The sequence below is a fragment of the Calonectris borealis genome, chromosome 2, assembly GCF_964195595.1.
Source record: "Calonectris borealis chromosome 2, bCalBor7.hap1.2, whole genome shotgun sequence".
Taxonomy (NCBI): domain Eukaryota; kingdom Metazoa; phylum Chordata; class Aves; order Procellariiformes; family Procellariidae; genus Calonectris; species Calonectris borealis.
The window spans coordinates 47,949,599-47,964,327 of NC_134313.1; the positions used below are offsets into that span (position 1 = coordinate 47,949,599).

General features: G+C 40.2%; 1 protein-coding gene across 1 annotated transcript in view; it reads right to left on the bottom strand.

Annotated features, from left to right (window-relative positions):
* Nucleotides 1-1,773: 1,773 nt before the first annotated feature.
* Nucleotides 1,774-14,729, bottom strand: part of DTNA (dystrobrevin alpha) — a 100,844-nt gene continuing 87,888 nt past the window's right edge. The window contains exons 17-20 of the mRNA XM_075141907.1: nt 13,190-13,279; nt 12,476-12,644; nt 11,593-11,725; nt 1,774-1,995 (exon numbers count right to left, since the gene is read on the bottom strand). Of these exons, the coding sequence (XP_074998008.1) occupies nt 1,840-1,995; nt 11,593-11,725; nt 12,476-12,644; nt 13,190-13,279 (548 nt within the window). The 3' untranslated portion in view covers nt 1,774-1,839. The remainder of the gene's footprint in view (nt 1,996-11,592; nt 11,726-12,475; nt 12,645-13,189; nt 13,280-14,729) is intronic.

Here is a 14,729-nt window from a genome sequence, read left to right on the forward strand (position 1 = left end):
AATACAATATGAAAGCGAAAAATGGCCGCAGCTTTTTCATACAGATACTCATTCCCTAACACATAGTGCCCAGGGAAACAGCCACGAGCCTAGAGAGTGCATGCAAACAAGTGGACTTACTGGGCCGAGCTACATAGCAATCTCATGTAAATACGGCAGCGCACATCCACGTCACCATAAAAGCGAGGACAGACAAACCATGTTCACCTGCTTTAGATGGGTATCATCTCATCACCTGCTGTAGGCAAACTGTGCTGGTGTGAAATATCTGTATGAAACGCTACTGTTTTCAGGGCTGCTAGTGTCACTTCAGGTCAGCCAGATACTGTATGTAATATTGTATTAGGGCGGTTAAATTACGTTAGCGCAGAGGTCGTCCTGAGCTAACAGACCGCGCTTCCCAGGAGGGCTGTGCGGCCAGCACGTAACATTGCACTGTGTTACTGCCCGGCTTCTGGTCCAGCTGTTCCTGGCCTGGCTCTGATTTCTCTGCAGGGCAGTGCTATGTGCTACACAGTGTCACCTTTATTTCCAAGCAATATGCTGTGGGGAGGACATTCCAGCTCGTTTGTGTCAATCCCTGCTCCGGAGTATCTGTAGGTTTGTAGTCACAGCAGAGCAAACCCTTTTTAGCTAGCGGTCTCACTGCCTAGTTCAAAATGGCCAGGTAAGTCCCCTTTCCCCTGAAATGTCTTTATACTCGAAAAATACCAAATCGGCCAAAACTCCAATTCTGTAACTGTACGCCTGTCCTTTCGAAAAAATCCACCGCTTCTCCTGTGCTTTTCACTGATAGCTATTTCTCCATCCAGCTCCGAAAGAGTCTCACTACACATTTCCAAGAGTGCATGCAGAACATCTGGTGGCTGGCTAAGGCAATACACATTCGGAAATAAAAAGAAAACAGTTGCAAGCGCACTTTAAGCCTGTACATTTAAAGCTGAAGGCCTCGAAAATAACATAATGGGGGGGGAGGAGGAGGGGCAGAGAGATGGAAAGAGCCGGTTTGTTGAACACATGCTTACTAAAGCTAAAACATCAATGAAACAATACCATGGAGGATTATACATAACATCAGTCAGTTCAGGGATCTTATGGCACCTGTGGTTTATAAACAGCTTTAGCAACGAGTATTTCAAAACATAGTTCACAGTTTTAAGAAGATCTGTGCTGATTTAAAAACTAGATTCTATATCATTTGAATGTCACCTTTTGTATATGATATCTATTTGGAAAAAAAATATTTACACTAACTTCTATGGCTGATTTGTTAGATTATTTTGAAAGAAACATTCCTAAGTTACACATTAGCCCTAAATTAGAGAGGTTTTTATTATTATTATTAATTATATTATTATTATTATTTTAGTACATTTTGTATAAGTCTTAATTTAAAGACTTGCAAACAAATTGCAAATATAGTCTGGTACTTTGTTTTTTGGGCTACTAGATATATACACTCAGGAGTATAATCATTCTGTGTTAAATGCATAATTGTAGCTTTTTATTTCTTCTGTGGAAAAAATGTACAGTGTTTAGTAAACTGATCTACTAAAATCTCGAAGTATTCAGAACTCAAATTTCTACCTATAAACAGTATTGTCATTGTAAACTGAACAGGTTCAATATCATGTGCAAAGGGTTTACGTGAGTTATTAATACCGCCATCCTTTGTAACAGCAGTACGTACGTCAGTCTGTTTTCTTCACTGGTAATGAGCCATGTTACAGATGATGTAGCTAATATAAGTTAGCTTTAAACAAAAGTCTTGTTGTCAAAAACACACATCTACAAACTACAACTCTTAGAACAAAAGTACTGTGCTACAGTCCTCAGAACTTAGTTATGTGATTTTTTTGTCAAGAGACGCTGCACCTCTTGGTTCCACTCTTCTGTGAAGTTCGCAGCCGAGTTTTCTTCATCATCTGTCCGAAAGCAGCTCTCCTCATCATCGGTTCTTACGTAGCTTTCGTTGTCTGTCTGACTGCAGCTTGCCTGTTGAGAAATGTTTAGGGAAGGTTTTTAAAAGGAGTGCTGGTTTAAGATGATGCACCCACACAGGCAGAGCAAGTAAAGCCTCTGCCTGCTGCTTTACTGAGAGAAAAAAGGAGGAGCTGGCCAATTCCTGTGGTTATCCCTGAAAAAGTTAAAAAAGCCATTCTGCCTAGGTGAGCCATAGCTATTTGAGCTGTAAGCAGAAACTTGCAGAGCACTTGGGAAGTTGGAAACTCTTCTTACCACGGGTGAGAAGCCTGTTGCCTGCTCTGCTGTGGGACCCTGGGGTAACTGGGTCTGCACTGACACAGATTTGCAGATGTTCCCATTTTCCCTTCCATTTTACCCTCCCGGGTTGCTCTATAAATAGATTGTTGGTAGTGAAGCCACGGATTATTCCCCTTGCGCACAGTGTTCAGTCACACAGTTAAGAGTCACTCACCATCAGGAGCCCCCTCCTCACATGTAAACATCTCACCCTTAATTTACATGCTCAAGTATATGCCTAAAAAGAAATGCAGTTACTTAAAAGGATGATTCTGGGTGCTCGTAAACAGCCTACTCTGCTGCTGCACCAATTTCTCCTTGGTGCTCCTCCGTATCCTGAAGCATCAATAAATATCTTAAATTCCTATATTGGAGGCATCAAAGTTTTAGCTGGTAATGGAAAGAAAATGCTTGATAGACGACTGCTGCTCTTTCTCAGAACTATGTCAGGATCTACAGTCAGGTAATATTGCAAACTACTTCTTTTGGCATATTTATTGTAAAGGCACTGTTCACACCCTTGACTCTTTCAAAGTTAAGGAGCTCATCCTTTTTCTCTTGAACTACCTCAGACAGAAAACCAATTTGCGTTACGTGAGGTCTGATAATAACAGCATAAAAGACCAAACCCTATGACATGAATTCTTTTCTACTCATTTCAGGCATAAGGCTGGTCTACAAGTTGAGAGATGAAATGCAAATTACTTCAGCAAAAAAGACTTAAATTAAAGCTGATGAAGGAAGGAAGGTCAGGTAGTTTAGCTTGCTGCTTCTCCTTCCTGACACCATTTGATTGTATTAATTATTCAAGCACAAACGCTTCCATCCGATTCCTTAATATCTAAGCATGCCAAATGGTATGATGATCTTAATTTAGCGTCTCCTTGTGTCAGGCAGTTACGAAAGACCAAGACCTAGCATTAACATTTTGTTGATAAAGGGAAAGGAAAGCTGCCTTTCTAATGTCTAATGAGAGGTTCACAAAAAATTTCTGAGGTACATTTTAAACGAGTATTTTTAAAAAATCAGACAAACATCTGCACCGCTTAAGTCTGCAAACTAATTTGGAAATCATAGTAAAGCAACATTTTGCTCTTCACAATTCAGCCAAAAAATGCAAATGAAAGGCATGAAAGAGGTCAGTTCTCAGCTGCCTGAGACTGATTTTTATTGAACCAGTTTCAGGGTTATGTAAATATAGGTACATCTCATATTTCTTGATGGTATTATTATAAACCACGAGAGGAAAATAAGAGTGGCTTGTGAAACACTGGATGCATTAAGATCCATTGATAGTATTGCTAAGTATTTGGTTTGCTTTGAATTTTCTGGATAAATTACTTCTCTTTGGTGGAGTGCAGAGAGGTTATTCTAAATTCTCTCAAGGCTTCTTTCTGTTCCACAGCCAGCATTGGGATAAAGAGATTTTCATACAAGAAATAATGATTACTAATGAACCTCAGAGCTCTAAATTCATTGCAGCATTTTGGAAATGCCAGAAGTAATTCCAAGTTAAGACTCATGTGATTTGTCATGTTATAAAACTGTTTCTCGACCTTTTTTGTAACTTAATCCACAGGTTCTTTTCTGTTACTTATCATTCAGTGATTTTAAAAAACCATCCTTATCACTTGTGTAATTTTAGAATTAAATTCACAAAACTAAAGCTGCTTCTTCCCAGTTAACTCGGTCACAGTTCTTTTACAGCTTTTTTACGCCTACATGCTAAGAAGAGGAGGACTTAAGGAGAAAAATAAAGAGGAAAACCAAAATATAGCTGAGTGAATGTAGCAGACATTTTTCAAAATTACTGTGCTGTCAGTCTGCTGTTATTTTCAAATGGAATGGTCCGCATAATGCTGGTTTTTATGTATTTGTTCAGAAAAAAACCCAAAAAAGACTCTGAATCTTTTAGTTGTGCTAGTAGAGTATGACTTATGGATGTGGGCAGCTCATCTACTGCCTGTATCCTGCTTCTTCACCACTGCACCGCTGACGGAGGAGGAAGAGGCTGAAGAAACTGGGTTTGCTGAGGCTGGGGCAGAGGTGGCAAGGGAGGATCAGTTAGCAGCTATTTGAGGGGTAGTTGCAAGGATAACCAAGCCAAAATCTTCTTGGCAGTGCTGAAGCACACAAAAAGGACAAATTGCATTTTGGTAGGTTCAGGTTGGACATTAGGAAAAAAATAAAACCATGAGGAGGGTGGCACTGCACTGGAGGGAGATGCCCAGAGAGGTGGTGAAATTTCCACCTGTGGAGGTTTTAAAGTCTTTGCTAGACAAAGCCGAGGCTGACATGGTCTCGTGTTGGAGCTAGACCTGCGTCAAATGGGAGACTGGACCAGATGACCTCCCAAGGGTCCAACCGACCAACACACCTACACCTCTGTGATCTCTTGAGCTCCCAGCATGAAGCTCATGCAAGGAATGAACCACAGTGCATGAGCTTTAAATGCAGCCAGTCAGCTCTGACCAGCAGTGTTTAGGGCCCTACAGCCGAAGAGAGGCCAGGGCACCGCTGGGAAATGCGACCTCAGGCAGTGGGCACAGCAAATCTTAAACCCACACATCCATTAACTGTGGGCTAGTTACCTTGGGCCCCGGGCTACAGATCCTGTGTCCCATCTTTCCCAAACAGTAATCGGCCAGGTCCACGTCGCAAAGGGCTGAAAACATCAATGGCCAGTGAAACGCATGCTAGCTCTAAAATTTTATTTCCTTCCCAGGAAAAAACAGAGATGCAGGGCAGTTGTGTCTTCACAACACTTAAATGAATTGTCTGTGCCCTTCGGCTTAACCAACAGCCCTTCTCACAGCGGCACACCAGGCAGATGACTGACCACACCATCGCCCTTGGCCCATGGATTTTATCACCTGACATTTGGCAATATTCCTAATCTCTGCTGGTAAACATGAAAACAGAGTTTGGAGAAAAAGGGAAAAGATGAGAAAAACATGCAAGTGTTACTCAGTAAGATCTCTGTCCTGCAAAAACAGTCAAGTTGAATAAATAATAATTTTTTAACAATGCATTCATATAAAAAAGTTGAAAGGACTTGGGGTTTTTGTGTTTGAAAAATTTTGACTTGTTTCAATACAAACCATTCAGTCTCTTTTGCAATGGAAGATGTCACCCCTGGCCACCCAAAGGCCCAGACCCCACAATTTGTGTGATAAAGTATAGAGCAAGTGACAGGGTTTGGAGTGGGAATGGAACTGAGTCTTCAACTTAAATTAATACAAGTTTTTGTCAACGTAGAGAAAATGTGATCACAGTTAAAAAAATCGAGAATGAAATCTCTAATAAAGACTCCTCCCTGTACTCCGTCTCAAGTGGATGCTTTAAGTCTGATTTTTACTAGCTTTTCACACCTCCTTTTCTGTTATAATGTATATAAGTGAATTAGACATGACCAACTAAAATGTTGCTATGCCAGCACTAAGAAAGCATTGCTTTAGAAAATCTAGGAAATTGTAGGCCTCGTGGGAACATGTCCACTGCACAAGTCAACAGCTTTTAATTGAAAATGACAACTTTTTAACCACTTTCAGAGGTGGAGGCTTTCTGCTCCCATTGGCCATCCTTGGCAAAAAAGCAACTGCTATCAGGGGAATAAAGGCAAAATAATGTCAAAGTTGCATGTTCACCTAATTTCAAGATCTGCCTAGAGCCTGCAGAAAACAAGCTCAAATTCACTCTGTTAAAAGTAAAACAAGTGGTATTAAAGTACATTTAAGATAAAAAGTAAACGGAAAATATGATTAAATTATGTTTTATATATTACTGGAACAACTTGGTCTCTTGGGAATTTGTTATACTAGATGTTATTTCAAAATCAATTCTAGAGAATTTTACACAGCACTTTTAAAAATGCAAATGCAAATAGAATGCAAAAAGCCTTAATCAGATGACATCAACACCACTTGTCCTTGATTGACGAATGAGGAAATGAACAAAACTCTGTGGCTGGCCGTCAATGGCAATATCATTCATAAGAAACTGTAATAAACTGATCCTATTTTTCCCATCTTTTTTTAAATAAGCACAAACGTAATACTGTTGCGAGATAATAAAGTCTGCTGGCTTTCTACCTCATATGGCCATCTAGGCAATATAATACTGCCTGTATTTGTAACATCATGGATGGAATAATATTATCTTAGAAGTAAAAGTCTTGATGCAATTAGTAAGCTTCAACCAAGAACCCAATGTAAAAAGCAAAAGCACTTTAGGCATTGCGACCGGTATGAACAATTTTGGATTTAATTTTCCAAGGCTATGAAATATTAGTAGCAAATAAAATGCACAAGATACTTTAATCTTCCATATTCACAAAAGAGTGAATCTTGAGAAGACTAAGCCATGCTTATCATGTGTATTTATCACAATGTACCATAATACAGAGTTTGTTCTTGTGGGTATAGGTGAAGCTATATATAAGATTTCCACTATATACATAGTTAAACACACATACATTGTTGGTGACAGATCTATTTTCATGTGACCTGATCTATAACTGACAACTGCAACAAAATAGAAGAAGAAAACTTATTTTTCTGGCTGTCAATGTTTAGGAAACTCTACATGGCTCATGTTTTTACAAGTCTACTGAGAAAATGAATGTAACCTGAGGGGCAATGTTAGGAGAATTTTTATGAGTAGTTATTTGGTGTTTATAGTACTCTGGGTATTGCCGTTTATTTGCTTTTCACATCCATTTATTCTGCTTTTGCTGCCAGAGACACTGAGACAGATGCTTCAGAAATACCTAACAGCTTTTAACACTGAAGGCAGCTGCTTTCACAAGGTCCACACTTTAACATCCAAACCCTACTGTCATCAGAAGTTGCAAACCCCTTGAATCAGGGTCAAATTTTGCCATCAAAATTGCCATATAAATAAGGAGGTCTAGCATAAAACATGGCATACAAAACCTAGCAACATGAATTCCTGCTAAAGTTGGCACAGGCTAGTTCACTGGTTTTGCTTATCTGAACATGACCTTGCTCCCAACTTGGAGTGCCCATTTGATAGTTAACCTTTGGCTGCCTTTAGTTCTGGCTTTGAGGAAGAGACTCAGTTTGCAGACCAGAGTCAGACCCCTATTTTGATTTCTTCTGCCCTTCTGGCTCTGTTACCCCATGGTTTAGTGTCACAACAGGATGGACAGCAGCGTCTCACTGCCATCTTCACAGCAGGGCACTGCACTCTCCTAGGAAGTCAGAAATGCAGAGTCTGCAAGATGAGGCAAGAAGGAAACGTGTGGTCTCCCATTTCCTGGGCAAATGTTCAGGATAACAGGCAACTTCATAAAAATAGCCATTGTCTGTGTTCCTGAAGAAAAACACAATTGCTGAACTTGGCATTAAACTCAGTGCTGCAACTGTGAGGTTGGCTCGTGTAAGGAACATGACCTGAATATGGGCCAGCAGGGAATTTATAGACCTTCTTGCCTTATCTCTGAATTGCCAGACTCTAGCTAGTAGCTGAGTACCCTGCACTTTGGATTGGGGCATTTTAAACTTCCACAACACATCTGAGGACACCTCTATGGTTAAGCAGCTGGTGGATTGCTTTCTTTAACATCTGCCTAACTCCCATTCCACACACTAGAGTAGATGTTCAGGTCGCACCAGAAATGATTTATTTCAGTTATCCTAGGAAGACTAAAGCATTGTAAGGAATTGAACTTAGGTCTCCTGAAATGCAATCTAATTCCTTATCTTCTGGATAAGGTTCCTCTATACTGGCTAATATATTTGTCATCATCCCCAGGGATGAAAAGCCCACGTTCTCACTCTTACAGTCAACAAAGGAAGAAGATAAAAAGGGTGGTGGCTTAACAGGAATCCTTAGGACTAGGACCATATTTCAAACAGATTATTAGAAATGATTTAGAGACATTCCTAGGCATCCTAACACAGGTTAAAAGAAGAAAGAAACAGCATCTTCACACACACACAGGCAGCACAAGGTGCATTGCAACTGAAATACACGTTATGAGGATCATTCCAAACATTCTTCTAAATTATAATGATACTTACTTGAGAGGAGAGAGAGAAGGATATTGCACTCAACTTTGCAAACTGACCTGTAGATAACAAAGGATAGAAAACAAGAAGATGACAAATTAAGCCAGTGAGCAGCCAGGCAGTGTATTATTCTGAAGAAAGCCATGCACAAGCCTAGAAATAAAGGGAGCAATTATGGACCCAGAAAATAAACCCAATGAAAAGTGTCTTACACAACACATCCAGCAAAAAACTAACGAGAATGTGGGAGGATAAGCACTGTTAGCATTTACACTTGTGCACTAAATGTGTTTTTTTCTGGTACAGATACTTGTTATTTACAACATGCTTCAAAAAAAGAGAGAGAAAGAAGCCTCCTTTGAGGTTCCCTGTCCCAGATCTCCTTGTGTATCTTGGGTTTTCTGCTCATACTTTAATACTAATTTAGAGTTTAGCTTGAAAATCTTTCTTGGAGACAAGGTGACACGAAATAACAAGAGTGGGTTTTGACCAACCATCTTCCATGCTACACAACATCTACACGTTTTTCTAAATGTGCTGCTTTTACACAAAGTGAGACATTTAATAACATAAAAATGGTTACCATATTGTTACTGAGGTTACCATTCTCTAACCTTAGTAGGAGTTCCTCCTCGCAGATTTTTTCAGCTGACAATTGCATTACGATAGCTACAGCCACCAGCTTTTTTTGGCTATCCAGATGAATGCAGTGTACATGTGAGTACAAATAGTAAAATAGCCTGCAATAAATTCCAATGATTGGATGCAAAATGAGAATAGTTGACCTGGCCACTGTTCAATAGGATACCCTAAAAAGAAATTTCCCAATTTTCCTTTGTTTTGGAAAGTAGAAAGAAAGTTGTTCTTTATCTTTAGAGGCTACTTGGTGATACTAGTAGAAAAAGGAATAGAATAGCAAAATACCACAAATTAACTGCAAACTGCAGAGAAAGAACCAAGCCAAAGCACATGTCTCAGGATCAATACATGACACTATCCAACCATCTCCTAATCATCCTAGTGGTCCCTACTAACTCAATACCTATTCTTGCTTGCTTTAAACCAGTTCCCTAATTGAAAGGGCATCAGCCATACTGGGAAGGACTTATCACATGTTGCATGCTTTGGGTCTGTGGTTATCAACTAAAAAAAGTTTCTACTTACAAGTCACTACTGTCAAATCATTGCCTGACAGGAGCTGACAATTTCACAGACAGTGAAGTGCATCATGACATTTCTTTTGGAAAAATGCTATTAAACAGAACTTGTCTAGAATGAGGACTTTCTGTTTCTTCAGTGAATACATTTTTGAAAGAAAAAAGCCTTTCTCTTTTTCTGTTCCCCCCCCCCAGTGGAAACAAATCGTGTAAAACAATGGGGAACAAGGTTCACCTGGGTGTAAGTCTTGGCTGACCTGAATTCAAAAGGAGTTTTATTCTGACATTGATAGGGAGATTTCCTCCCCTTCTTCTGGGAATGTTGTCGGAAGACAGTAGAAAAGCTCTATTTTGACTGAAGCAAGAGTAACACCCAGTTCTATTAAGCGACATGTATAACTTCTACTACACAATGAATGCCCATGTTTTGCAGTGCGCATGCATACCCAATCTTGTGCCTGTACAAAATCCCATTGTAACTTGTGAAACCCATGTAACACTGTTGCCATATATTGCACTTCCATGCTGTAATCAAAGTACAGTCAAATTGGTCTATCGTTCTTTCTGGAGAAAACGGAATTTTTACCAGCAATAATAACATTTATTATTTGATGCTTGACAGCTGTCACTATTGAGGTACTCCTTCTTTATAACTGACAATTACTTTCCATTACATCAGCAGTGGCTGTTCGTCCTGTTCAGAAGTTTAAAGGCTGTCATTTTTGCCATTTCCTATCTTGGATAAAAAATTGTGACAAAAAACCCCATGTCACCCACTGTTGCCTTAGTAGATAGTCTATAACAATTCTGCTCCTGTCGTGATGTCCTTAAAGACCTTTGCAATCAAATCACTTTTGGCAGGCTACCATGGGCAGGTAGCAGACCTAGGTAAACAACAACAAAGATAGATGCTCACGTCAACCTCAAAACTACCTGTAATTTTGATATGAGTCAATGAACTTTTACAAGACTAACTTATCCTAGCAGCTTTACAGAAAAGAAGACCAAAAGAGCAGCCATTCTTCATTAAATCACAAGCCTGTCAGTCCCAAATACTTCTCTCCAAAGTGACTGGCAGTGGACACTAGAGAAAAACTACCAGAAAAAAAGGCTAGATTTTGTTAGCTCCCAGCAATCAGCAGTTTAAAGAATTCCTGCCCAGAAGGTGCTTTTGAACCTCATTTCCATACACCTGATCTCTCAGTACCTGTTTAATCCTTTTTTTTTAGCCCATTTATATTTTTGGTCTCTGTTATATTCTGTAGTGGTGAATTTCAAATTTTAATTGATCACCATGTGGGAAAACAGTTATTTTTGCTTGCTCCAGCTCTGCTCCCAATTAACTGAACTGGGTGTGCCCCCCTACTGACATTACTACCAACATTGTAAGCAGTAATGATTTTTGTATTGAGATGATCCAAGTCAGAACTTAAAAACTGGCTATAGTCCGTTACACACCAGGTATTACGCAGATAGGACAGGGTATCTACAGAATTCCAGCTCCTCCTGGCAAATTTGCTTTACTCAAACTCTTAAACAAATGCCCTTTGAAAACTTCCTCAGGGGGTGTTTAATGATAAATCCCCAGGCTTCTCTATACTACATGCTTGTTGAATACTTGGTCCTCTGGGATACAACTCATTTCAGACCCTTTCCTCTCCTTCCAGATTCAGACAATGACGATAACACACAGACTGCACTTGAGCTTCAATTCACACTGGAGAAACCATTATGAATGTTTTTTGCTACTGGAGAAAAAAAATAATCTAAATATAGCAAGAACTCAGCTTAACACCACCAACCAGCCTCTACGGTATGGGGGAATGAGGTCCAAGTGACTTGGTAGGCACCAGCAGAGAACAAGCTCAGAGGCAATTCTGTCCCACCTGATGCCCTGGTAAGCTTAAGGGCTACTGTTGTGTGCCTCAGGCAGTGTGGTCTTCCTGGATACGCACAAAGGCTAGATGCATGTGTGTCTGTGGAAGAGAATAACAGCAGTTTTTGGAATGTGGCTGCTCTAGTAACTGAGAAGAGATCACGCCCCAGGGCCCAGGACAGGTTAAGAAGGGCACTGGGCAGCTATGGTGCATTATTGTTTCTCCCTTATGGAGATGTATGGGCAGCTGGTGTCCTTCTCCCACCTGGTATGCCTCATCCTGCAGCTTCTGCTTCAGGTACTCCTCCATTTTCAGTTCGTTCTCCAGCTGGCGGACAGAGTCATTCTCGTAGTTTTCATCATCTGCTCTGACATAGGGGTCTCCATCTTCTGTAACCCTAAAGACAATTATTAATAAATAGCCTCCTGAGATGAATGACATTCAGAGTCAGTAAAACTTCCCTTTATTGTAAACTATGAGGAGAGCAAGAGACTTTTAGTCCAACCACATGCTCCATTGGTTAGTGTTTTCCTGGCAGTGGAAAAGACTTCTGCTATTTCCCCTCTCCAGTGGTCTGGTATTGATGAAGTAGACCAAAGGGTGTATTCTGCTCAAGGCATTTCTGGAGTACAGCCCTATGGAAATGAGTAACAAAAGTTCTCAATAACTTGATAAAAAGAGGTTGAACTAAAAATAACTGGAAAGATGCCTATTGTCTTTGATAGGAAGATTCAGGTTCTAAAAATAAATCGGTTTGTTGGTCAATTGAGTTGGTCAATAAAAAGCATTCTGTCTTTTCCATTTAAAAACTTCTCTTTTTCCAGTGAGCTCCAACAGGCCCCTCCGTCTGGATAAGCAGGGAGTAGGACTGCAGGGCATATTAGGGAGCAAAGCTGTCCCACAGCCTCCATGCTGCCCGAGTGCACCAGACTGGATATGAGACAGCTCATTCCTGAGGGCATCCTCATTCCTGGCCTTTATTGTTTACAGAGCTCACTACTATCTAACCATGAAGTTGTCCTCACTTGGATTTAGGCATTTTTTTGGTAATCAAATAGTTGAGAGGGAGAGAAAATATTACATGCTGCATATTGTTTTCAACAGAAAAAAGAATGAGATTAAGAAGGTGAATCAAGCAGGTACCCACATGTCACTACGGATGGAGCCGGTGGCAGCAGCGCTGTGCATGTACCCTGGCTTCCGGGCATGGATCTGTGCGAGGAAAGCCTTCTCAGACGTCGGGGACGGAACAAGGTCATCAAAATGAGTCCGTCCAAATTCAGAATCCACATTGCTTTCTGTCTCGCTGCCCACTTCTGTGAAGCAAAAGGTGGCACATGGTTCCATTTAACTTTCACAAGAGTAAGTACACTTGCCTATCTCTCTAAGCCTTTCTAACTTAGAATGCCACCTCCTCATAGCGAACAATTATATTATTCTACATATATTTGCAGAGCTAATAGTTTTCTTCTTGTGGTGGGACAGAATAGCGAAGGTTTTGCTTATCTTGGTTATTAGGTAGGATATTTTTATGAGAATACTACAGACTGCATTTTACAACAGGTCCTGTATGTTCTATACTGAATGAAATTTCTAAAGAGCGAAATCCCACTCCACGTGGAATCACAAACAAACTTCTCAAAGTTTTCACTGTATCCAGCAGCACCTCTAGGTCCGTGGCTTTCAGAACTGCTGTATTCCTGAAGCTGTTCTTTAGGGATTTTTTTTCTAAACGCATAAAAAGCTTTGAAAATACATTACACTGCTTTTTTGTTGGTTTGTATTTTCCTACCGCCCATTTTTTCGAATATATGTGAAATGTCAATGTGGTGACTTATCCACCCTTGTTAGCCTCACTCACCAGAATTTAGTTCTTTTACCAAAGAAGACATGGTGTTGGTGATAGAATCTGCTGCCACCAGCAAATCATTTCTTAAGTTCCGTCTTGCACCTGAAGCAAGAGACGGACAAAGTACAGTGTTACTATTCTTCACAAGACATATGTTTTCCTGTTGAAAGCAGTTTTAACCCTGTTGAAAGCTGCCATTGTGATAATTCGGGGTATCAAAGTCCTTACGAGGGACGCGTGCAGAAGAGTTCTCTGCAGAATGGCCTCATTTACTTATGCTGTATGCAAGAGCAGAAGCCTACCCTCATGCTTCATTTAATCACAATGCCAGATATGTGGAGATTATTCATTGCCATCAAGCTTGCATTTGTGTGGTGACACCAGCAGACCAGGCCTGGAAGATTAAATCCAGCGTGAACTCATTTACAATGTCGGTGGGGGAGGAGGGAAGGAATGAAGTGTTTTCTCTAAGTTCCCACAGCTCTGTTTAATGACACCATTATTGCCAGGTATTTGCCAGATAATTATGGCAAATGTTGAAGAAACATACTTGACCTCATCAAGATTGATACGGATTTTTCTTCTCTGCTCCCTCTCAGCCTCTCCTGTAGCTCAAGGACTTTCTTGTATATTCCATAATTTACTTTCTCTCTCTCTTCTTTTTTTTAATAAAGGAAGCACTATTGCCACTCTAAACAGCCCCAGGCTGCTTTTAAACTCTTTCTAATAATGGATCTAGAAGTGCTTCCCTGCTGAACCTGGCAATATTCCCTTAACCATCAATCATGAAAGATTCTTGTGAGCTGCATGAAATACTCCTTCCCTAGGAGCAGGCTGTGGGTAACGCGTGTTTAACTCCCCCAAATCCCAAACATAGCTCCTATTGTAGCTGAATAATCAATATATCCCACAGAATCTCTAATCTTCCAGACTGGATTATTCACAGGAATTGGCAAGATTTGACTGCTGTAGATACTTTAAAACTGGCTGAATGTAAAACAATACATTTAGAAAAGTTCCCCAAATCCTAAAGAGGTTTTTTTAATATATCCATTAGCAAATGGTTACTGGAACGTAAATTAAAGTAGTTAATCTCTCTCTTACACACACAAACATTCAGACAGCCACTCCCTGTCTAAAGTCTTCTCAATTTTGTATCTCTGAACTATTGCAAACACTACGAAAGAGAAAAAAAAAACCAAGAGAAACCGTGCTTTAACCATGGCTTGTCTGCATTATGTATACATAGGCAGATCTCTGTTGGTGCAGAACAGAATGGAGCCGTAAAATCTCAGCCCCCCCCCCCCCCCCCAAAGTCGTATGTCAAGACGTGACAGAACGGCTGGCTTCAAGTTCTTTGGGTTTGACCTTCCCATCGAGAGAATATGGTAAATAATGACATAAGGCTAGATATATATCAAATGCAGCAGTTTTTAAATGTGATCGCTTACCTTTTTATATTGCTTTTTATCTTGAACAGAACACATTTATATACTTAAAAAGCATTTGCCTGAGGCAGCCTTATTATTATTTATGGATATTTTATTGTGGC